General features: G+C 41.0%; 1 protein-coding gene and 1 non-coding gene across 2 annotated transcripts in view; both read right to left on the bottom strand.

Moving 5' to 3' along the window:
• Positions 1-818: 818 nt before the first annotated feature.
• The window catches only part of EIF3A (eukaryotic translation initiation factor 3 subunit A), a 29521-nt gene continuing 7173 nt past the window's right edge, over positions 819-23166 (bottom strand). Inside the window, exons 5-22 of the mRNA XM_066323500.1 lie at positions 22937-23136; positions 22221-22429; positions 21560-21731; positions 20492-20596; positions 19611-19709; positions 18816-18932; positions 18246-18431; positions 15790-16137; positions 15471-15575; positions 13624-13737; positions 13217-13339; positions 12296-12449; positions 11187-11371; positions 9409-9497; positions 6210-6997; positions 4751-4925; positions 4157-4335; positions 819-2089 (exon numbers count right to left, since the gene is read on the bottom strand). Of these exons, the coding sequence (XP_066179597.1) occupies positions 1848-2089; positions 4157-4335; positions 4751-4925; positions 6210-6997; positions 9409-9497; positions 11187-11371; positions 12296-12449; positions 13217-13339; positions 13624-13737; positions 15471-15575; positions 15790-16137; positions 18246-18431; positions 18816-18932; positions 19611-19709; positions 20492-20596; positions 21560-21731; positions 22221-22429; positions 22937-23136 (3590 nt within the window). The 3' untranslated portion in view covers positions 819-1847. The remainder of the gene's footprint in view (positions 2090-4156; positions 4336-4750; positions 4926-6209; positions 6998-9408; positions 9498-11186; positions 11372-12295; positions 12450-13216; positions 13340-13623; positions 13738-15470; positions 15576-15789; positions 16138-18245; positions 18432-18815; positions 18933-19610; positions 19710-20491; positions 20597-21559; positions 21732-22220; positions 22430-22936; positions 23137-23166) is intronic.
• Positions 19122-19254, bottom strand: LOC136364601 (small nucleolar RNA SNORA19). The gene has a single exon (XR_010744184.1). It is a non-coding gene; the product is annotated as a small nucleolar RNA SNORA19 (small nucleolar RNA).

Genomic DNA, 23166 nt, shown 5'->3' with positions numbered 1-23166 from the left:
TTTAACAAGGGTGAAAAACACTGGCACAGATTGCCCAGAGAAAGGGTGGATGCCCCATCCCTGGAACTATTAAAGCTCTGAGCAAGGTGATCAAGTTGCAGACGTCCCTACTCATTGCAGCTGAGGGTTGGACTGGATGACCTTTGAGGTCCCCTTCAACCCAAACCATTCTGTGACACGGGTTTTTCAGTCTGGAGCCAGTCAAGCATTGGAAGAGGCTTCCTAGAACAGCTGAGCAGTCCACAGCCTTGGAGGTGTTCAAAACCAAACCTGGTTCTAAGTAACACAGGAGATTGACAGCCAGCAGTGAAGTGAGTTCCTGGTCCCCTTAACAGCACTGATCCTGTGAATGGAAGGACAGCAGGAAGTGGCTGAAGAACAGCAGCACCCCCTACTCCAGATCCAGGACACACCAGTACTGTGTTCTCTACTTCCATCCTTTCTGTGACTGCATAAAGAACAAAAAATGCATTATTTTGTTAATGCCTGGAAAACACTACTTCTCTAAAGGAGTCCTGTGACTCAACCAGCAATGATATGACAGACCTAAAGACACAAAAATCAAGCCCTGGGAATATGGCTCTGAGAGCAAGTTTTTCCCAAGAAAACTACCAGCCCTGGATAACCCAGGAGAGGGCAGGATAATTACAAGGGGAGTATTACAACTTTGTTCAGACTCCAGCTTTGGCAGGGAGAAACTAGCCCAGGTGTTCTCACCTTCTCCTTCAGCTAGCACAAAAAAAGGGTTGCTCAACAGCTGTTCTGTGTAAACACATGGTGCAGGACTCACTAAAAAGTCAAGACAACACTGCAGCAGCTAATTCCTTAAGTTGTTTATTTATCATTGAAGAAACACACAGCAGCAAGTTCTGTGTTGGCTTCAGTGTGACCAGATCGTTCCTTGTTGTTACTGTACCCCAGCTTAGAAGTCAACACAGCCATTACTACAAATCATTTTTTTGGAAAGGGAAAGAATTGACCCTGAAGACAAAGAATTGGGGGGAAAATTGAACAATTTCTCCAAAACCACACATTTTAAATATGACAATATTTATAAATCCTTGAAAGGCATGAATTATCCAGTAATGGAAAAAGCAGTTGTGATATTGGCAACAGAAAGTACATAGCCATATGCTTACCAAAACACAGAAATTGTAAAAGCTGCAAGTTTTATTTGTACACTGCAGCAGTGTGTACATTACTGGAACAATGACTGCAAAGTGGCCTCAGAGGCATTATGGATTCAAGTAAATCTACAGAAAACATCCCAGTGTAGCTAATTCACAATGTTTATTGTATTCAATTCAAATTCAAACAACTTACTGAATTTAGATAGTGATAAAATATCTCAGAAACCACCTTCCCTCCAAGATACCTATGTAAAAGAGGGCTTTTTTTACTTTTTGGCTAATTATGCAAGTTCTTTTAGCTCTGCTTTTTCAATAATTCCACTGTGCAAACAGAGGCGTTTTCAAATGCGTGTCCTGTGACAATAATACCCCATTCCAAACTAAGAGAGACTAAAAATAAAAAGGGCAGCCTGTTTTGGTGCGAGAGAGAAGCTGTACTGAACACAGCTGTTGGGCTTGCTTCTTTTTATTTCAGCAACAAATGACCCATGAAATAAGCATCATTTGAAAATTTCCAAAAACCGGCATTCAATTTCCAACCTTCTGCTGTGAGTTTTGTGCATGATCAATCTATATGAGTAAGTAATTCATGCTTTCATGTTACCTCAAAAACATCGGTTAAAGAATTCCAAATTCAGGATGTTTATAAGCACAAATATAATCTGTGGATTCAATCAAATCAAAGCTCAAACATCGGTTAAACTCTGTGATTCCCACTTAACGTCGTACAGTGGTCCAGCCCTCTTCATCTGTCTCGTTTTTAGCGCGGCGGACGGGCTCACGCTCCTTCTCTGTTTTCCAGGATCCCTTCTCCTTCTCCCCGTCCCTTTCCCGCTCTTTGGATGCTGCTGGGGGAGCAGAGGCTGGAGGGGCAGCGGGAGCAGGGGCTGACCGCCGTACAGGTTCCCGTTCCTCGCCGCGCTCTTCCCTCCTGTCGTCAGCGCGTCGCCACGAGCTCGCTACGGCACAGGAACAGAGAGAAACAACTCAGTCAGGCTCCACAGAATCACAGAATGGGGAGGTTGGAAGAGACCTTTGAGATCATCGAGCTCTAACACCTCAACTAGATCATGGCATCGAGTGCCACATCCAGTCTTTTTTAAACAGGTCCAGGGATGGTGACTCCATCACCTCCCTGGCAGACTATCTGCGGGGGTTTGGGAGCAGGACCCGGCCACTCTTTCACCAAACTCGCATTTCAGGGCACAGTTCAGTAACTTTCCGGTGATGTGGGTCAGGCTCAGCCTCGGGCAGAAACGTGGTGATGGTGTGGAAGGAAGGTGGGCTCTCACGTGGGTTTTAACGAGGCTTCACTGCACTCAGAGGACCCACGTGAAAAGTGAGGTCTGCCCCTTTGCGTTACTGCTTAAGTACAGGGAGTGTGGAAAGGGGCAGGGGGTGATCTAGAACCAATCTCAGAACTGGTGGGAGTGACTCAGAACAGGGGATAATACACAGAACAGTCCATACATAATCAAGGGAGGGGTAACAGAGAATTTGCCAAATCACAGTGCAGCCTCACTGGAATTTTCCAGGCTTCTGGGCAGGATTACAGGGTGATTGACAAAACCCACCACCAGGGGGTTTGAACAGGGGGTAGACCAAACCATTTTACAGAAATTTGCTAAACTTACATTTCACACCACAACACTATTCCAGTATTTAATCACTCTTTCTGTGAAAAACTTCTTCCTAATATCCAACCTATATTTCCCTTGACGCTGCCTGAGGCTGTGTCCTCTCATTCTGTCAGTTGCTGCCTGGAGAAGGAGACCCCAGCAGCAGCCTGCAGGAGTTCAAACAAACAGCCCCAACCCCAGCAGTGGGATTTACTGATCCTCAGCCCTGCCAACAGGGAATATGATGGCAACGGCCAAATACACATTTTAATTTCATAGGGAAGTAACATAACTACTCAAACCTCTTCTCAGGTTTGGGATTGTGGTGAACAAGCCCAGTATCATCTTTAAAATACAGTAACTACAATAAGGATGTTCTACTGATGTACATGGGTTTATGGTGTAAGAATATATTCTTATATTAGCAGAATTAAAATCACAAAAGTGTCTCCTTAGAAATGACTGAACCCTGAAAACAGAAAAATCCTGACTTAAAGAGATCTGTGGAAAATGTTTAGGTGTTTGCTGTTATTAAAAGGCAGGAAGTTGCTCTTCAGCCTACTGGAGTCACAGGTAAAATGGTACTGAATTACATGACTCCACTGGTAACAGCATCCACCACCCTTCACTCTATGAAAAACTGTTCATTTCCACCAAAAAGTATGCTAAGAGTTCTGCCTCAGCTGTGTGAACAAAGCTGTGGCAAATGCCAAGAAGTCAAATCCCAAAACCTCTTCATACACTAAAAAAAAATTCTCCACGCTGAGAACACTCTGCCTTTCTGTCAGCACCACTCCTGTGTTTGATCCCATGTTCTGTTCCAGCCTGCTCCCAAATGCAGGAACACCCACATCTGGGGCAGAGACAAAATGAGATTCTGAAGGTAAGAATGCCAGAATTGGAACATGTGGTGGTCCCTCCAGGCTAAATGGATTTGCTGTTACTGTATTTTTAGAACACAGCAAAGGATTAATACATATACAAAATTAATATGGGTCTGTCATCAAAATTAATACCATTAATAGTGTGAAACCCTCATTCAGAAATATTTCTGTCACATTTTAATGAGTTTAATGGCCAGAAATTACTTTCTGGGATGTCTGTCTTGATATACACAAGGACTACATACACCCAGAACACAACCCCTTGAGAAGTGCATACTTGAAATGTTAACCTCCTACTGTAGATGTGAAATGCTACTAAGATGGAAAAGATACAAATAGTTAAGATTCCCTGAAGAATTCTCCATCATGCCAAAGGTGCTTTTTATTATTTTGTTTATGGAAAGGCAGTTTAAATACAGGCTGAAAATATAACCTATTCCCCTGTGAGCCCCTGCCAGCAGTGTGAGGAAGAGGGAGGCTCTGGGTTGGACATGGGGCTTTAGGGACACAGAAGTGAACCTACGCTCTTCCCGCTCGGATCGGAGGGGTGGCCCTCTCCTGAGGGGTGGCTCCCTGTCATCACCACGTCGGTCTCTCATGTCCCTCATGTCACGGCCACCTCTGTCCCACTCCTCACGACGACTTGAGTCTCTCCAGCTGGAAGTTTCCTCAGCTGGCCCCCTCCTCCAACCGCCGTCATCCCTTTGCACACATGACACATAAAACCAAATGTTAAGGTTTTTACCTTTGCTATGGAAAGGAGCACTAATAAATCACAACACGGATATTTACAGACCCAGTGGGTGTCTATTTAACATACTTTCAAAATTTGTTTTGTTTTTCCAGAGTCTAACATGGAATTCTCTTGATAATTGTTAAAAAAAAAATTCTAAGGCATTTTAAGCATTTTGGAATCTCTCCTGTAAACAGATAACATCATCCTAAAATTAGCAAACCAAAATGCCCCTATATCTATTTGCTGCCCTAAAGTGCTTAGTTTCATATAAACCAACCCTTGTTTCTTTCACTCAGAAATTCCACATTATTTCTGTATTAGGAGGGCTCTTTTTTTTTTTAGCAGAAACATTCCAGCAGTACTTAAACAGAGAAGTCAGACCTGGGACGCCTGAAACGATCGTCTCGATCAAAATCTCTCTCCCTGTCAAATTCCCGCTCCTTCTCATTTTCATCCCGATCTTTGTCTCGATCCCATTCTCGGTCTCCTGAAGGTCTGGAGTCTCGGGGAGGGCCCCAGCTGTCCTCACGAGCCTTCTCTCGTTCTCTCCAGCCCCCTATAAGAAAGAAACAGTCAAAGGACTTTGTGACTGACCTCTGATCTCTCTTGTAGATAAAGAGCCTTTTACTTCCGTCACAGAAACTGGTTTTACAAGTTCTGACTCCTGAAGATCCAACTCAAGATGTGTGTAAAAAGTTTGAATGTCAGAGGTCAATCAGAGAAAACACTGTGCAAGCTGCTAAATGTAAAGCCAGTAATGCACATCTCATGTCAGGGCTGCCTGGAATGGTCCAGCAGAGTTGACTGCACCCTGCAGTTTTCAGCCACAAACCACAAGGGTCTGGTGCAAAACAAGGGCAAGAAGAAGCACGGGGTGTAGCTCAGACAGCAGATTCCTTTGTGAAAATCCACAAGTGAGGAGATTTTAAGCAAGCAGATTTTTAAAGAACTTACTGCTTTTTAAGGCACTATTTTAAAATGTGACTTTTGTTACCATCCACTTAACACAGTGCACTCTGCAATACTACTCAGTTATTTATGAATGGGAGTTCTTTATTAAGTACCCTGCTTTGGCTTAAATAGGAAAAACTGGAGTGCAAGTTTTGATATTTATAGTAAGTTTTCTAAAGGTTTGTATTACAGAATTAGTGTCTATGAAAGCTGATATGGTGCTTGCCAATACTTAAGCGAAAAGAACCAGGAAATCGAAATCAAAATCATGTCTAACATTCAAATGTCATCAATAGTTCTAAACAGAATCAGAAACGCCTCCATCAATGACACTTAAGAATAGAAATAAGCAATACAAGAATAGGATTATTCAGATTTTAAGAGACCTCAGAAGGTCATCTAATCCAAGCTCTGCTCTAAGTAGGACTTTCAGGAAGGGTTAAAAACAAAAAAGGAATGTTAAAAACATTATCTCTGTACACACAGAAAGGACTTATCAAAACCAGATCCACTTGAATGAGGTATCAAAATCCTCCTTTAGAAAAAGATTAACTTCAGACACATGGAAGGGGTAAGGAAAGAATCCAAGGTGTGCTAATCTAGTGAGAATGCTCCCAGTAGAGCATTCAACTTGTATATTTCAGTTTTGCACACAGGGAAGTGACTGGTGCTAAGTGTGTGACCATCATATATCTTCCAGACAAGCAAGTTTTTTTTACCAAACTAAAAGGTTTAATTTTACTAAGTAGAGGAGTGTCTACATCAGACAAATCAATCTAGATGTTTTCAGAGCTGATTCTCCCATCTCTGGCATCAAGAATGCTACATCCACTATTTATGAGGATAACACACGCTGTGGAGGGAGGATTATTATATTACTGTGTTTTACCTGGTTTACCAAACGGTCTCCAAGGACCTGGCCTGGAGTCTTCCCCACCACGCCACGGGCCCCTGTCATCATCTCTTCTAGAGAGCCTGTCATCGTCTGCGTTCCGCCAGGGTCCCCTGTCGTCATCCCTCCGGGGCCCTCTGTCGTCATCCAGCCCTCGCCGGGGCCCTCTGTCATCATCCAGCCCTCGCCGGGGCCCTCTGTCATCATCTGCAGCCCTCCAGCTGCCCCTGTCATCATCCAGCCCACGCCTGGGGGGCCTGTCCTCATCCAGAGCCCGGCGGGGCGGCCGGTCGTCATCCAGCCCGCGCCGGGGTCCCCTGTCGTCGTCCACCGCGCGCCAGCTGCCTCTGTCGTCATCCAGCCCGCGCCGCGGGGGCCTGTCGTCATCCAGGCCACGTCTGGGGGGTCTGTCATCATCCAGGCCACGTCTGGGGGGCCTGTCATCATCCAGGCCACGTCTAGGGGGCCTGTCATCATCCAGGCCACGTCTGGGACCCCTGTCATCGTCTGCAGCTCGCCAGCTCCCTCTGTCATCATCCAAACCACGGCGGGGCGGCCTGTCCTCATCCAAGCCACGTCTGGGGGGCCTGTCCTCATCTCCTTCTCGCCTGGGAGGCCTGTCCTCGTCCCCTTCCCGTCGAGGTGGCCTGTCCTCTGCTGATTCTGGAGGACGCTCCTTTTCATCTGCAGGCCCACGCCTGGGCAGATCATCCCCTCGCCGGGGCAGATCATCCCCGCGCCGGAAAGGCCTGTCATCGTCTCTCGGATCTCCTCGACGCCAGTCTCTGTAAAACCACAGGGAACGAGTGAAAAGTGGAAGGTGACATCCAGGAAAGCTTTATATCAACAGCATCAAACCCCTCAGAGCCATTTCTGACTGCACCCACTGGGTGAGGGGTTCCAAATACGAGGTGTGCAGTTTCAAAATGCAGCTTTTAATGCGTTCATCGCTATGGGAAAGCGGAAGGTCACTGTCTCTACAGCTTCACTAAAGACTGAGCATCATCATCTCCTTCAAAACTACAGTTTGGACAGTCCCTTGTTGGTTACCTCCTGCAACATCACAGAGAAGAGGGTTGGCTTCTACACCAAATCTAATTTGGCAAACTTGACCTAAGTCTGAAGGAATCAATATTAAAAAATTCCACAGCCATCAATTAAATATCCTCCCCTCTCCAAGCACATGCCAACCCTACACACCATCAAGTCTGCTGTCTACAGGATTTTACACATATATTCAGACCATAAACCCTGTTGTTGTCACCAAATTAATTTCTTTATTTCAGGAAATTAACCTTACTCAGCGATAAAAAGAAACAAGAAATGGAACATCACAGAAATGTTGTGTCTCCTGCTTCTTGGCAGGAGAAAAGAAGCTGCACTGGGGTTGAATCTCATGGATTTAAAAAAAATAAACCCCAAACCAAAACACAACAAAAAGAACACTCCAGAGTTTAGAAATCCACTATACTACTAAAATGTAAACAAAACTCAGAAAACTAGCAACAACTTGCTAGAAAACAGCAGATGTAGGACTTGAAGAGGTGAGAACAAAGAGACAACAGCTTGTGACAACTCAGAGTCTCAAGAATTTTGAGGAATTGCAAGCAGTGCATTTCCTGGTTCAGAAGAATAAGGGAGAATGCAATTATCATTGATCTGTGAAGTAAAAACCAAGACATGGAGATTGTTAATTTCCATTTAGACTCAAATTGGATAATCTTCCCCTTTCAAAATTCTGATTATTTTACCGTAAAAGACATGTGGAAGAACGGTTATAATGTTTAACAGATGAACAAGTATTTAATTCATTCAGATACTGTCTCAGTGTCTTACGATTTTTAAACCTAATTTTAAACTATTACTTTTAAACTACCTCTAATCAATCTCTAGAAAAGTTGAATGAGAAATGAATAAGACAAGCTGTATCATTCTGTGTGGGAAAAAAAAATCCATTGAAGCATACAAATAAGTGCATTAAACACTTCACAAAATCATTGAATGGTTTGGGTTGGAAGGACCTTGAAGATCATCTCATTCCAGCCCCTGCCATGGGCAGGGACACCTTCCACTACCCCAGGTTGCTTCAAGCCCCATCCAACCTGGCCTGGAACATTTCCAGGGATGGAGCATCACAAATTTTGCAATATATGAATAGTGAAAGGCTTCACCCAGTAGTTTCATCCAATTGTTAGATTCTGCAATTCATGATAAAATGGATCACTAGCAGGAATGGCAACACAGCTTCTAAGGAAAGAAGGAATTCTATTTTGTTCATACAGAGATCACATCCTTCTAAAACATTATAAGGAATTACTAGAGAGAGAATCAATCAATTTGCTTCAACTAGATTCAGAGTAAGCAGTAATGGATTTAAATTGCTGTACTGGAAATTAGGGTTAGACATTTACAAAAATCTATCTACCTGCACGGCTAATTAAGCCATAAAACATACTGCCAATTGGAATCAGCAATGTTTTCTCTACCAGCATAGGCTTTTAAAAACAACTAGATGGGAACCACCAGAAGTATTTTTAGCTACAGTCCATCCTGACATGGAGAAGAAAAATGCACACATGTTAAAAATTTTGTTTTCTACAACTGCATAAACACTTTTCATTATTAGTGAACATATCCAAAATAGATATAAACAAGTGTGGATTTCTTTTTAAAGTTAAAGTACATTCATAATATTCTCCTTTCAGGAATCTATCCCTCCCTGATCAACACAGTTCTTCAGAATTTTGTTTATGTTTTCTTCTCTGTGACTTGCACAGTTACTGTCAGTTTTTTCAGTGAAAAATCTCAGAATTTCATCATCCAGGAACACTGCATTTGCTTGTCAACCGTCCCCACTCTTTTTTTATAGAACTGACACCAATGTTTGAGTGGGAGAGAAATTGTTAACTTAAAAAGGAATCCAAGGAAGCAAGTTTTTTATCACACACAGAAGGTGTCTGCTTGCCTTCACATATCCAAGCCAAATAAAATAGGAATGTTATCTGAGCATAGTTCCAAGATAAAACCTCTCTCTCATTCCAAGAACCTTACAAAGCAACTTTTTAATAGAAGGTAACTTTCAGAGATGTGAAGGCATGAGATATTACTGAGTTAGTGCAGCTTTAGGAGCAGTCACAAAATGGGAGCCTGCATCCTTTGACCCCAGTGTAAGCAGGGCTCAGTAACCCCTCATTACCTCTCCACTGGTGCTCGGCGCCATTCGGATTCCGGCTCACCGCCTCTTCTCCAGGAGCTTTCAGACTCCCTGTCACCCCAACGAGACTCCTGCGTGCCAAAAGAAATTAGGAACATTCTCTTTGAATAATTTAAAACAAAGATTTTCAACAAATAATTTATCCTTGAGCATGTTATGTCATTAAAACTCACTGGTCACACTGCAGGGACACTGAACTACCAGGAGGTTTGAGTAACTCAGGTATGGTTTTAACTGATTTTATTGTTTCTGCTGCAGTTCAAACAAAAACATGGTTCCCTTTGTGCCACATGCTTTACCAGTAGGGCAGAATGTATACAAATACACTAAAAACTTTATGGGAAGTGTATGAACAATTGAACAACAGCTGCAGTCAGCCACAGCCACTACCTGTTGACACAAAAGAGCAATTCTAACAGTTTCACTTTGCCTGGGCCTTTATGACAACAAGAATGAATTTATTATTTGCTTTTGTGCTTTCTGATTTCATCAGGAAATGTAACTGAATACACTGAAAGCTCTCTGTGGGATGGACAGTTTTGTTCCAAATACCTCAGTACACAGAAGAGGTGAGAGATTAGCAATTTACACACGTTGCAGGGCAGAGCAATAATCAATCTGTATTTTTTAAATATAAAGTTAAAATGTCTCTTTCCATTGCCAGACAAACTATTTAAATGGATTTTTATGCCTTAATTCCACCACAAGAAACTAGTTAGCTAAACCACCCAAAATATCTGATTCCACATTATCACACAACCTCTTAATAAGAACGGTATTCCAGTTTTAAACCCTGCTTTGAGAAGTGTTTTTATTTGTCAGCATGGATTACCAAGATCTTGCATATCCACTACTCCATCTCCTTAAATGCTTTTGAAATGACCCCAAATAACAATGGTGAGCAAAGAATCCCAAAACTGCAAGTGGAATTTCTGGAGTGGTACAGGTATCTCTCTCAGAACCTGAGCCAGCTTTTCCATATAATCAAGTGCTCACAGATAGGAAACTTCTCATGTGAAAAATACCTATCATGATTATTTACTTGACAGACTATCAAAACAATTTATACAAGCTGATAACTTATCTTCATGTTGTTACTCAATGAAATATGTATTAAACAAAGAGAAAGGCTGTGGAGGATGAAATTTAGAATTAGTTCTCTTGAATAGTAAGTTCTGTAAAAGCAGGAGTGCAGTGGGTTTATGGTACTTAGTTACAATCTTTTAAACCATTGAACATTTCAAAGTAATTTTTCTTTTGCTTCCTTTTGGATTCGATAACAAATTCCCCCAGTCCAAGTTTTATTTGTAAACAGAAAGTTGCACACACTTCTTGGTTTTATGTTATTGTATCTCTTATAAAACTATGCTTTTATGTTTAATCTGGGGGGGATTTTCCTCCAATATCTCCTTGAATTCTTGACATTTGCAGAAGTCACTGCACTTGCTTCTGATAGTTTGCTTTCTTTTTATATTGAAGAGAATTTTGTCCAGTATTCATTTTATTCTTCATTCATTACGTATTTAAACAGCTTGGCGATCACAGCAGTTTATTTATTTTACTCTATTGCTAAACTAGAGATTCCAGATCCTGATAGTGGGCTGAAACTAAGTGACAGTAATTGAACTATTACATTAGCCACTCACATTATACCTTAATAAATAACTAAATAAATAACTTTCCAATGCCAACACCTTCTTTCAAATAATCTACAGAAGAAGGAGCAGTCAGAAAGAAACAATCCTGCAGGTATTACCCACCTTCCTGGAGAATGGGTCATCCAGACCTCTCCTCTCCTCCTCTCGCCGGCGCTCTCTTTCCTCTATCTCCATTTCTCTCTGGCGTTTTTTCTTCTCCAGCTCCTCCAGTTTCTTGACTCGCTCCTGGTATTCCCGCTGCTCCTGCTCGCGCTTCTCGCGCTCGATGCGCTCCTTCTCCTCACGCTCTGCACAGTTGGAAACACACAGACAACTCACTACCAACACAAGCTCCATCACTGTGCTCTGTCCACAGAAGGGTTACACGATACAAGCTCTCCCCTGAGACTCCATAAAAACAACACCTTAAAATACAAGTATTTCATGTGATGTGTTTAGCTGATCACAGAACCTGTTCTCTGCAAGTCTCCTGACACAAGAGCAATAGGAAAAAGGACTCCTGATACATCCATTAATGAGACATCTTGAACAGCTAGCAAGGAAAAAAAAAGTTACAATACCCATATGTTAATTCAACATACAGGCCACAACTGTAGCAAGTATCAGTAACTACCTCAAATGTGGTAGAGGATCCCTTCCTTAGAAAAGGTCAAACAAAAAAATCAGCTAACAGTATCAGAAATGTGATATTCATGACTGCATCAGTTTTTGTGTGTTTTTTAAATTCTGCATCATGATGATGAACTCTGATACATAAAATCTTCATCCTCCAATTGACAAACAGGGAACAAATTCATCCTGCAGTTTACCTCTTCTCCTCTAAAGCCCTGAAATAGGCTATCAGACAAAACAATTCACAAAGAAAGGTGCCCAAGTCATTTACAGTTTTGGAGTTCTTGATCTGACATAAATGTTCCTTTCTTTTCTCTTTAAGATGTGCACAAACAAGTGACTAGAACACCAACTACAGACTAAGATTCATTCTTTCATTAGCCTCCCTTACTTCATATCTCCTCCCTCCCTCACATCCAGGAGCTACAAAGCTTCCCCTTCCTGTCTATGCTGCACAGGTAAGCAAGGAAGGTGCGACAACTGGAAGTTGAAAAGACTCCCTCCAAACTCATGAAACAGGAAAACCAGACATTAGGAGTGTTACAAAATGGAAAGGCTCAAGGATGCAAAGGATGCAACAGTGACGTTCTCAATCCCACCTTTAAGCAGCTGCTCCTCCCGTAGCCTTTGCTCCTCCTCCTCCTTCTCCCTGTAGTAAGTGATGCGTCTCTCCTCCTTGCGCTGCTTCTTGCGCTCCTCCAGACGGTTCCGCCTCTCCTCTGCCAACCGCTCCTGGAACTGCTTCAGTTTGTCCTGAAATACCAACAGTGCACCTCAGAACACCACAGCTGAAGAGCTGGCCATTTAACATAAACTGCTACATAAAGCTACACAGGAACACAAACAAACTGCAACGCGTTCATTTTGCTCCACTGAAAAACGACCTGTTCACCATTTCAGTCTCTTCTGCAATTCATTTTGTGTTAGACAATAGCCTCCAATGTAGAAGAAAGACAATTAAATCATCATGCACAGTATTAATCTTTTATCTATTTTTCAGAAAAGGAATTGCTTAAATAATAATTTATCTGTACCTAAAACATATTACCCAAAATTATCCCTATTGTTGCTAAGAATCATATGCAGTTACTAATTAATATTAATGTAACAAACACCTCTTCTGCTTTTTTTTGGTAAAGCCAGTTTTTACTGCAATGTAGCCAAATACTCAAAGCTATAAACAGGCAGATACAGTTGCCTGCCTTTATGACATCCAGTGATCCCTTACTAATAGCTGAAGTGAAACACAATTAACCCCTCTTTTATTTTCCATATCAGTTATTCCAGAAACTTCCAAAACTCCAAAAATTTCAAGTGATACTACCTAGGAACAGGTGCAAGAAATTTAGTCTAAAAGTCAAAGCAGAAAATAAGAAATTCCACAGTTCTAAACCATTTAAAATACTAATTTGTTTCTAGTTTCATGAAGAATTCCTGCTAGTTTCATGAAGAATCCCTGGGTCAGTTTTAGCTCCTCACTTTAGGGGTGTACTTTGATAGCAATGCTACATCTCATGTACCTCATAAACTGTTCGTCGTGATGCTTTGAGCCTGGCTTCAAATAAATCTCTATCCTCCAACATCCTGGAGAGCCTGCTCTTGTGCTCAAGGGCTTTCTCACGCTCCAGCTGCAGGGTGGTGATCTGAAAACAGAAAAAAACCAAAGTATAACTTTACTATACACTTGGATTCAATCTATCCCAGCCACTAGAAGGAGAATTTTTCTCTTCCCGTTTCAGAGCAAAGACATAAGAAATTGCTGTCCACTAAAACGGTGAAATCACAAAGCTAACATTCAATCTTTCTTTCTTTTTTGGAAAGAGCTGGAGGGGAAAAAAAACCAACAAAAAAACAAACAGTGCAAAATCCACTATTTTTCATGCATTGCTAATGCACTTTATCAACTGAACAAAAAACAAAATCTTACCCTTTCTTCTTCCTGTTGCTCCCACAGCTCCATATCACGCACTCTTTGTTCCTCATAGGCAGTCTTTATTAAAGGAATTTCTTCCAAGCGCTTCGCTCTTTCAAAGTAGTCAATCTGAGTAAAGATAACACACCCTTAAGTTTGACATAATGCACACATAAACCCCTGATTTCTGGAGATTTCTCCAATATATCTGATATATTATGGCAAAATAGCAATAACCACACTGGACCATCTAAGATCAACCTAACCAAGAACCTGCCTCTGCCACTGGCAACTAAGTGCACTCCCAGGCAAGGATGCAGGAATGGAGACACTCACATCACAATTCTCTCTCAGCATCATGCTTTTTTAGCTCTCAGCATTTTCTGTGTTGGAAGTATTTTTTATATTTTAAACATTAGTGAATTTCCTCTCTTGTCCTTCTGAACTCAAAGCTTTTCATCTAGAACAATGTACTTTGGAAAGAACTCCTGTGTAGCAGCTCACAGCATGAAGATCCAACTTCTACCTACAAACAGCTCTGAACACAGCTCCTGCTGGCTTCATTTAATGCTTCTCACTCCACTACCCCTTGCAGGCAGTGCAAGAAAAACTACAACAGGTACACTCTTACAGACTGGCACCACATCCTCTCTCTAGAAATCTGTCAGACAGAGGGGTACTATTCTACAAAGACATTTCTCCCACAGAAGCTAATCTGCATAATTGATAATTCTTGTTGTCTCCTGTCAAGCTTCCAGTTCAGCTGCATCCTTTTAGACATAAAGTGAACAGAACTGCAGACAGTGATCAAAATGCAGAAGAACTAAGTTCTCGCTGCTGACAAAAAATGTTAAGTTTGAAGCCCATCATTTAATATGCAAAGCCAAAGACTGAGGGATTCTTTTACCTGCTTTGCCTATATAAAGTTTTTAAATCTATCTAACCAGAACACAATTCAAAGACTTCCTTTTGTCACACTACTAAATTGGGGGTTTTTGTGAAGAACTTTGTAAAAAGCTTTTTTTTTGAAATCCAACTTAGCTACACCCATCAGATCAGTCTTAAGTCATATACTTGCTTTGACAGCTTCAGAGCACTCTAAGAGGAAGGCCTTGCTAGCATTCCTTTTATAGAAGCTGTGCTGACTGTTCCTGGTAGATCATATTCACTCAGGTGACTACTAATTCTACTGTTAATGTGTTTTCTGCTTCTCTGTCCAGTATAAGCAGCAGCTTTACAGACCCACAGTGTCAAAGATCCTCCCTGGAACCTTTTTAACTAACCTGCCACTTGCCATTTTTCTTTAAACCAGTTTTAAGTGACCCGAGTCACTGTACCATAGAACCCCTGTTTCATTCCTGAATACAGCAGGAAGTCTGACTGAGTTTCACCTTGCCCAGGTCATGTGTTTCTATTTATTATGACACATTTCTCACACTTTTATAGCTACCCATATTTCAGACAGATCCTTTTCTGCCATCTAGGAGGGCTCTAGTAGTGGAGTTGCCTTTCTTTCAGTAAGGATTAATATGGTTAATTAATTTAGCTTCCCTGTAACGGCCTCTTCCTTCTCTGAATATTTAACCTGTTCTGAACATTTTTTAATTACAAGTCTTCCCAACTAAGACTCAGTTCACATCCAGCTTGAGAGTCCTTTTTCAAAGCAACACCATTAGTTAGAACAGTTTTTTGCACAGAAACAAGAGACCCTATTGGAATATTACACAATTACCATTCTTTAGTTTCAAAAGTAACATTTCCAACACCAGTATTATTTACGTGTGTATGCACATATATGTACCAACACGGATCACAATTCACTAAAAAACTGTATGGACACTGTGACTCTTCCTACTTTGTACCTTTTTCTCCTGATTCTTCAGTCGTTCCTGAAGCTCCTTCTTTTCTTTTTCCAGCTGTTCCACTTGTTTAGCCATAATAAAGTCAGGATCCAATTCTTCAAGATCCTACAAACGAGTGAAGTTATCAATATAAAAAGGAGAAAAAGCTCCCACAAAAGGCGGTCTTTATTCCCCCAGGTAATAAAGGTCCCATCCAAACCCAGAACTAAAGTTTACTTACACTGTCTCATTTTTAAGAGAGGCTGTTTGTAAGACCAGTTGCAGTACAAACCCATGAAATTCAGGTAGCAACAATACCCTGAAAGCACAAATCCCTTACCTCAATATCAATATCTTTAAATGCTTTGGCTCCCAGTTCAGTCTTCTTAATCTGCTCCAAGCGCTCCCGAACAGTTTTCTTTTTGATCTGCTCATGCTCCTGCAGGATCCGCTCCTTCTCCCTCTCCTTTGCCTCCTGGCGCAGCCTCTCCTCCTCAGCTTTCCTGACTTTTTGCAGTTCTGCTTCCCGTTGTTCCAGCTCTTCCTTCTCCCGCTGGATGTTCAGACTCTCCAGGCGCTCCTTTCTCTCCTCTATGGTCTGACGGCGCGCGAGGATACGCTGATGCTCCTTCCTGGAATTTTTTAGGAAGGCGGTGACCGCCAGCTGATGTTGTTCTTCTTTCTCTTGCTGGATTGAAATTAAGGATAAGACAATGATGTGAACAGTCCCTCTTCAAAAGTCAGATGCAAGGAAAATGCCATTCTATTCTCCAAACTTGCCAACTGAATGGAAATATAGCTGTAGTGGCAAATCTAATTACTCATCCAAGTGGCATCCGAGGCAGTACCAACTGCCCGGAATCACGTGCCCATGGAGAAAGTTGTCTGTAAAACTCAATCTGCAACATGGCCTGGGTACAACAGTTTGACATTTTTCTGTCCAAAAATATTGTACACCCAGATGTTATTGATATTGAAATCTAACTGCAATGGGTGTGTGGGACAATCTTGTTTGTCTCTGTATGTGTTTGCAGGCATATCACATGGACTGCATTTCACCAAAGCTGCTTTGTTCTTTTAAAGTTTTGTTATTTTCCAAACACATTAATAGAAGGAAAAAAGTACCCTAATTGACACAAACCACTATTCGTGAGATGATAAAAAGTAAGTCAACAATTTATACATTTTATTTAAAACCACTGTTATTACCTTATAAAAACCACTAGGCTCCTAGACACTAGAACACAGACTGCTCTTCCAGCAGCCTTCCCACCTCCAGCATTCCCCAGAGCACCCCCACAGCTCTTTGTGGGCATTCATGCTGTGCACATGAGGTGTCACTGCTCATTTCCATGAGTCCAGCCAAACACTGCAGCCCAAATCAGCTTCCCACACTCCCCCAGCCATGCTACCCCTGAAATGTGAGCACCCGCAGGGATATTTTTAGTAACCTGTCACTTCTAGGGCATTCAGCAAAAACACTGAAACATCCATACTTTGCTGCAGATCTGTACACATTTAAAGCTAAATGGAGGTGCCAGAAACACAAAACTAAAAAGCTTTAGACAAATTTAATGATTCTGTGAATTATTAGAAATGTGACAAATTAAAATCTTTTAAGCACCTGACCAAAGTGGAAAGTTTTGACCTGAATAGTGAAGGAAAAAAGGATATCAACCTGTTCTGTAGCTTCTCTAACCACACAGATTGATATTAACCTTGATACTGTTCTCCAATTTTAGAAGTGTAATGACCACTGCAAGTTAAATGAGTATTTATGTCTTATTCAGCTACTGAGTATGTGTCAAGTACAAGACTAACTTCCATTTCTGTCCACAAATGTATAGTTAAAACATGCTTTTTCTTTCAAAATGACAATCTAAAACCAATCACTAACCAAATCTTTTTAAGAGAAAACCTATATAGAAATATTTTTATCTTAAACACTATAGAACCATGAACATTTAACCTGTTCTGAACACTTCTTAATTACAAGAATTGTAACTATGTTCAAGCTAAAATAAGGAAGTAAGCATTAGGTGTCATGATAGAGTTCTACCTTCTGCATTTAGATTTTAAGTATATTACTTAGTATTTCAACCTGTAGAGAATCTAACACGGACATGTTGCTATCAGTCTTTTTTCCCTATGGAACAAACATCTGATGTGTTAACTATGAAATCTTTCATAAACCTAAAACAAATGAAAAAATCACCACTGCTCTAGTAAAAGAAGTGAAGGTTTAACTTGCCACAACCAAAACATGCTGGAAATCTGAGACTGATTTACACCTTGCTGCTACAGAGCTCTGGAAAACCTGAAATGTGAGTCTGACCTTGAAACCAAGAGCCCCAGGGAGAAGGAAAGGAAGTGACAAAGACACTTCAGTTCTTGAGCTGTGGGATGTTTTGTTTTATAAAGCTACATTCCAGGTTTTTCACAACAGCAGCTTCTCCATGAAGAATAAATGAAGCAGGCACTTGGATTTTCAAAAATGTATGCTAAACTTTAAACAAATCCTGGTTCTGTAGTCTCATGGCACAGTTATTATTTGTAATATTATAAACCTGGTACTTGCGAGACTGGAAATTTTTAACTCAGGCCTCTTGTGTACATTTTGTCATATTTTAGTTATGACCAGAAACTAACTAGATGAGTGTTTTTAGGAATGACTTCTTTAAAAGCACAAAAAATTGACTTACACTAAGCTGAAAAAAAACCAAAGTAAAATGAACATCTTATATTCATTAAAATACAAGCTTTGTCAACATTCTCATATGACTTTAAATGACTTACCATTAAGTGAGGAGGCTTAATGACTGCAAGAGCCTTAGCCAGAGCTGAGGACATGGCAGTCAGCTGGTTTCTGATCTGCTCAGAAGGCATGCTCTGCAGCTGAGGGCCCAGTGGAGCATCCTCTCTAGTACAGTAATTCAAATCTGACCCAAAACTCAATGTCCGAGTTGTGTGATCAAGGCGAACCTTTGCAAAAACAGAAAAAAAGGAAGAAAAAGGATTGTATTTTTTATTGAACAATTTCTCTGTTGCTCTGCCCATGAGTCAACATAGGCTCTAAGCAGAATTACTGGAAAAAAATTGGCTTACCACTCTATGAGAAATGCCAAATTAATAGGAGAAAAATAGCACTGTCAATGAAGGTTTGTTTTATTTCTATGGTTCAGGAAAAAAACAATCCCAAACAACAACAGCAATAAAATCACTGGAAAGAGGCTGAACTTTTAATGATGCAATGAAACGAGCATTAAAAGACAAATCACTCTTGCCTCTTCATTGTCAGCCAGTTCCTTTTCATCTCATGCAATAGCCATGAACCCAGACATCACTTCACACAGAGTCAGCACTCACCTGTAAGTCACAGTGCCTGGCTGCATCCACGATACAACGCTCCAGCTGGAAAGCATCCACAAAAGGAACCAGGGTACACAGGCGAGCAAACTCAATGCTTTGATAAATCTGGGCCACCTGAATGTGAACAGAAGCATTAGGTATTTTTGGTCAATAAAAAGAAATCAGAAGTTGTTGTACAGGCTTTAAAGTTAACTGGTTGAATTGTCAACATGTGAATGTATACATGTTAATGCAGTTGCAAATACTGATTCAGGATTTTATTTCTGTACTGTAGTCAGATTAAACCTCATTCCTGAATGGCTGCTTTGTATGAAGGAGACTGGCAGCAGTAACTACATCCAGCTATGCTGCTAATTAGCCTTCAACTATTTCTTTAGCACACCAGAAATAACACTGCTCATCACTGGTAACGAGAGCAGGTCAATGAAATGTGCATTTCATAAAAAACTCAGATACAAATAAAAAAGAAACTAAAAGCCCAAGTGAAATACTTCCCTCCCTGACCTTACTCCAAAGAGAAGTTTTAAGAAACTTAGTACATAATGAAGAGAATCTAGAGAAGAGACTACACCACTGTACCCCACTATCAATTACAGCAGTTATGGCTGTATTTAAATAGTGCACAAATTGAAGATATTGGTTATGTATTAGAAAAATGTATCTGAAAATCAAACAGCCTTCTATCCGATAAAAAGAAAAATTATTTCAGCATTAAAGGTTCCAACTGAATCTTCCTCCAAAGCATGTTCTAACTTAGGTATACTTAGGAACATGCACTATCTTTACTCATACCTGCTGCAGAAGGCGAAGGATGGTGTTGTTTTGCAGGTGAGGAATGTACAGCTGCAGTTCAGGTTCCTTTTCAGCTTGGTCCTTCACCCAGTTCAGAACCTATCAAAAGTCTGAAAAGTTACTCTATCTGCACTGACCTGTAGAATCTTTACCATTAAAGTAACATTTCTGGCTTACAGCTCTTAAAACAAGAGCATTTCTGTCCAGATACTGTTTTACTGAAGTGCATCCTTTGATCAGAACACTTACAGTTACAAAGGAGAGCTGACAGTTTTTGTATGAAGGCGACTGACAGTACTGGCAACATTTACCACACTGCTAATTTACCTTCAAGTTCTTTTTAGCACCTCAAATATCTTTGTTCCCACTATCAAAGAAAAAGAACATGACGTGCTTCATCAACTGCAGAATTTACACTACCCTAATCAACAGCTCTCACATTATTCTACCTCCCAACACTCTGCCTTTTAATAGTAAAATCAGTCACTGGTTCATCTTTCTACTTAGCACACAACCCACTTGTCAGCATATGCCCACGTGTGCACACAGTCTTCTTATTTTGCACCTTTAAACAAAATTAACTCAGTATCATCTCCATCAACAAAATCTTCTGATAACATTCCCAAAGCTCTGCACCTTTATGGAGCCCTCTGAACAGCACCCAAAAGATCTGAGTGAATTTCCATTCTATTTCAAGAACCTGGCTCACTCTATCAGCTGTCATGCACACATCATGGTAATGGAACTTCACCAAGTCAAGGTTACTACTGAAACATCTGGCAATAGAAAAAGCTAGTTGATATTTACCACAAATCAATATTGAAATAACAGACTATTAGTCAAGACCAATTACTACACACACAGAGCTACAAAAAACTTACCTTGCTGACACGGGCACTCAACTTGAGCGGGTGAAAGTCTACTTCAAGCCAATTGTAAAGTTCTTTCACTTCTGGGACAACATATTGCACTACATTGAACCTAACCTACAGTCAACAGAAAAAAAACCCAAAGATCTCAACATAAATACAGTATTAACCAATAGTTAATGCTTTAAGAATTTCATATTCAACATGTTAAACAGGCAACAGATGTGGTTTTTAATACAGGAGATTATGTATTTTTCATTACATTAACTGCAGTGACAGTAATTCTACACTGCATCATTTAAATGTAGTTAAAAATGGAAAAGTAGACAAAAACCAAACAAGTTAAACAGACTAGAGTACCATCCTCAGCCATTTCTAAGACACAAGCCTACTACGCAAACATAAGCCCACATCCAAACTAAAACCACACATGACTGTTCATGATTAAACTCTGGAAGACTTAAATTGTGGGTTTTCCCAGTCCAGGCAGACTGAAGAGATGCTGCAACAAGAATTAATTCAAATTGGAAAATCAGCTTTGAACCTAAATTTTAGGTGTGAGTGCAAATGACTGCAAGAAATTCAAACATTATCTGAAAATACCCATTACTTAAAGACTAATTTGGTTATGAGCATTGGGGGAGGTCTGAGAATAGATAAATCTAACATCCCTTCAAATTAAACACAAGGAAGTTTTCATAATCACTTAGATCCATATGCTCCAACATTTGACATCTGGCCTGTGCTTATCCAAAACATATTTAAAACAGAAAAATAAGCACTTGATTCAGTTAATTACACACTTCAGAGCTGGAAAAAAAAACCTCAGAGTTCTAGATCACAACATGTTTCAGACCCCTCAGTGTTTCAAATCAATATTTGTTGCTTGGGTGACATAAAAGACTCCACTGAATTGCACACAAGCATTCATTATCGCTGCCACTTCCAAACAGTCCTCGTGAATCTGCAATTAAGTCCCAATTAACCACACAGCCGTTTTAGGTTTAAAACTGCTGTCCTACAGCCAAGCACAGTGCTCTAGAAGGAAGAGGACCCAGCGTTATGAACCCCAGCACCCACCATGTCATTGATGAGGCTGGCCCGTGTCGGGGGCGCCTGCAGCCCCAGCAGGGTGGCCAGGCGCCGCTGCTTCTCCACGATGATCCCATCCATATCCAGGAGACGGGCAATGTCCGTCCTCTCTGGAGTTATTGGAATGGACAGCGTGGCCAAAAGGACTCGAGTGGACATCCTGGTGACAAAGAAGTGCAAGAGATGAACTGATAGAGAATATTTACTTATTGCTGTTCATGTGTGTGCCAGTTCAAGAGAGGAATGAGGAGCATCCACGATGCAAAACTGTAAAAACACCAGAAATAACAGAGGAGACACCAACTACACCATGAGAGGAAATCGTGAAATCTAGTGAAGAAAACACCACCACTCAGAGGAGAAAAAGAAAACAAACCCCCAGATATTTATTGACTAGCATATCTTCTCAGTCAGTAAAGAGAAGGAAACTTAACTAAGGTGACACTAATGCTCACAATACTTACTCTGCAGCTTTGTAAAACATCCTCCTTGCTCTACATTTCTTCTGAGGCAATTAGTACTGGCCAATTTAGACAGAGCTGCTCATAGCCATACATGTCATCTGTTTCTTTTGGGGTATAATTTAGTTTATTTTTGAACCTAGGGCGTTAGAAAAGATTCTAAGATCACAGCAAGTATCTCTCCCCACCTCTGCATCTCCTCTTGTGTGAGATTCTTTCGCATTTCTCTTGATAAGTGGTAAAGGCGGTGAAGGGTGGATGCGTGAAAAAGAGCATTTCCTGATTTCCAGAAGACAGTTGAAACTTTGTGATAATAATTTGCCATCAGCTGTGGTTTGGGGGGCTTCTTAGACAGCGCAAATAGTCCATGAATATCTTCCACTGCTTTGAAAGCCTCCTAAAAAGTCGCAAAACAACCAAATACACTACTGTTAGGAAGTTTTCTGCAACACTCCAAGAAAAAGGAAAAATATAAATTTATTAAAGGTTGTAAGACTATAAAATGCTTAATACTACTAAAAGCTGTGATCTTCAGTTTTGTTAGCTACATTAAATACTTCTTTCATAAATAATAATAATAATAAATTATTTGGACATACTCCTTTAACTGTCTGCTAAGAACCTGGTATTTTTGAAAACTTGTTTCATTCAGATTTTCAAGCGACAGACCAAGAGGTGAAGGTGGGGGGAAAACCAAACAAAAAAATCTCCAAAAGTTCTACCATCAAAGCTTTGTTTGAAATGCTGTGCACGAACACCAGACTAAGCATTCAGTATTCTAGATATTAAAACTTCAGCTCTTATCCTTTCTTCACCTTGCTGCATGTACCACGAGACACGAACAGCGTGCAGCAGATTCTGGAAAGGCTGCAGACCGAGCGTGCTGGGGAGCCCTGCTGCATACCTGCCACAGCTCCATGCTGATAGCACTGTCCAGCTGCACCAGCCTGGTCTCCAGGTGCATGGACTGGCTGTCAGGGTTGTTGAGGTTGATGGCTGTGCTTTGGTTGTGGTGCCGCTGGATCTGCCCCAGGTGCATCCGCAGGTTATCGCAGAGCTTGCGGAACTCCGCTTTCCGCGTGTACTGCAGGCAGAACTTGAAAGCTGCAAGAAGGAACAATGTCAATTTAAAAT

This window comes from Sylvia atricapilla, chromosome 8 (genome assembly GCF_009819655.1).
Source record: "Sylvia atricapilla isolate bSylAtr1 chromosome 8, bSylAtr1.pri, whole genome shotgun sequence".
NCBI classification, from domain to species: Eukaryota; Metazoa; Chordata; class Aves; order Passeriformes; family Sylviidae; genus Sylvia; species Sylvia atricapilla.
This window is presented reverse-complemented; position numbering and strand designations above follow the sequence as displayed.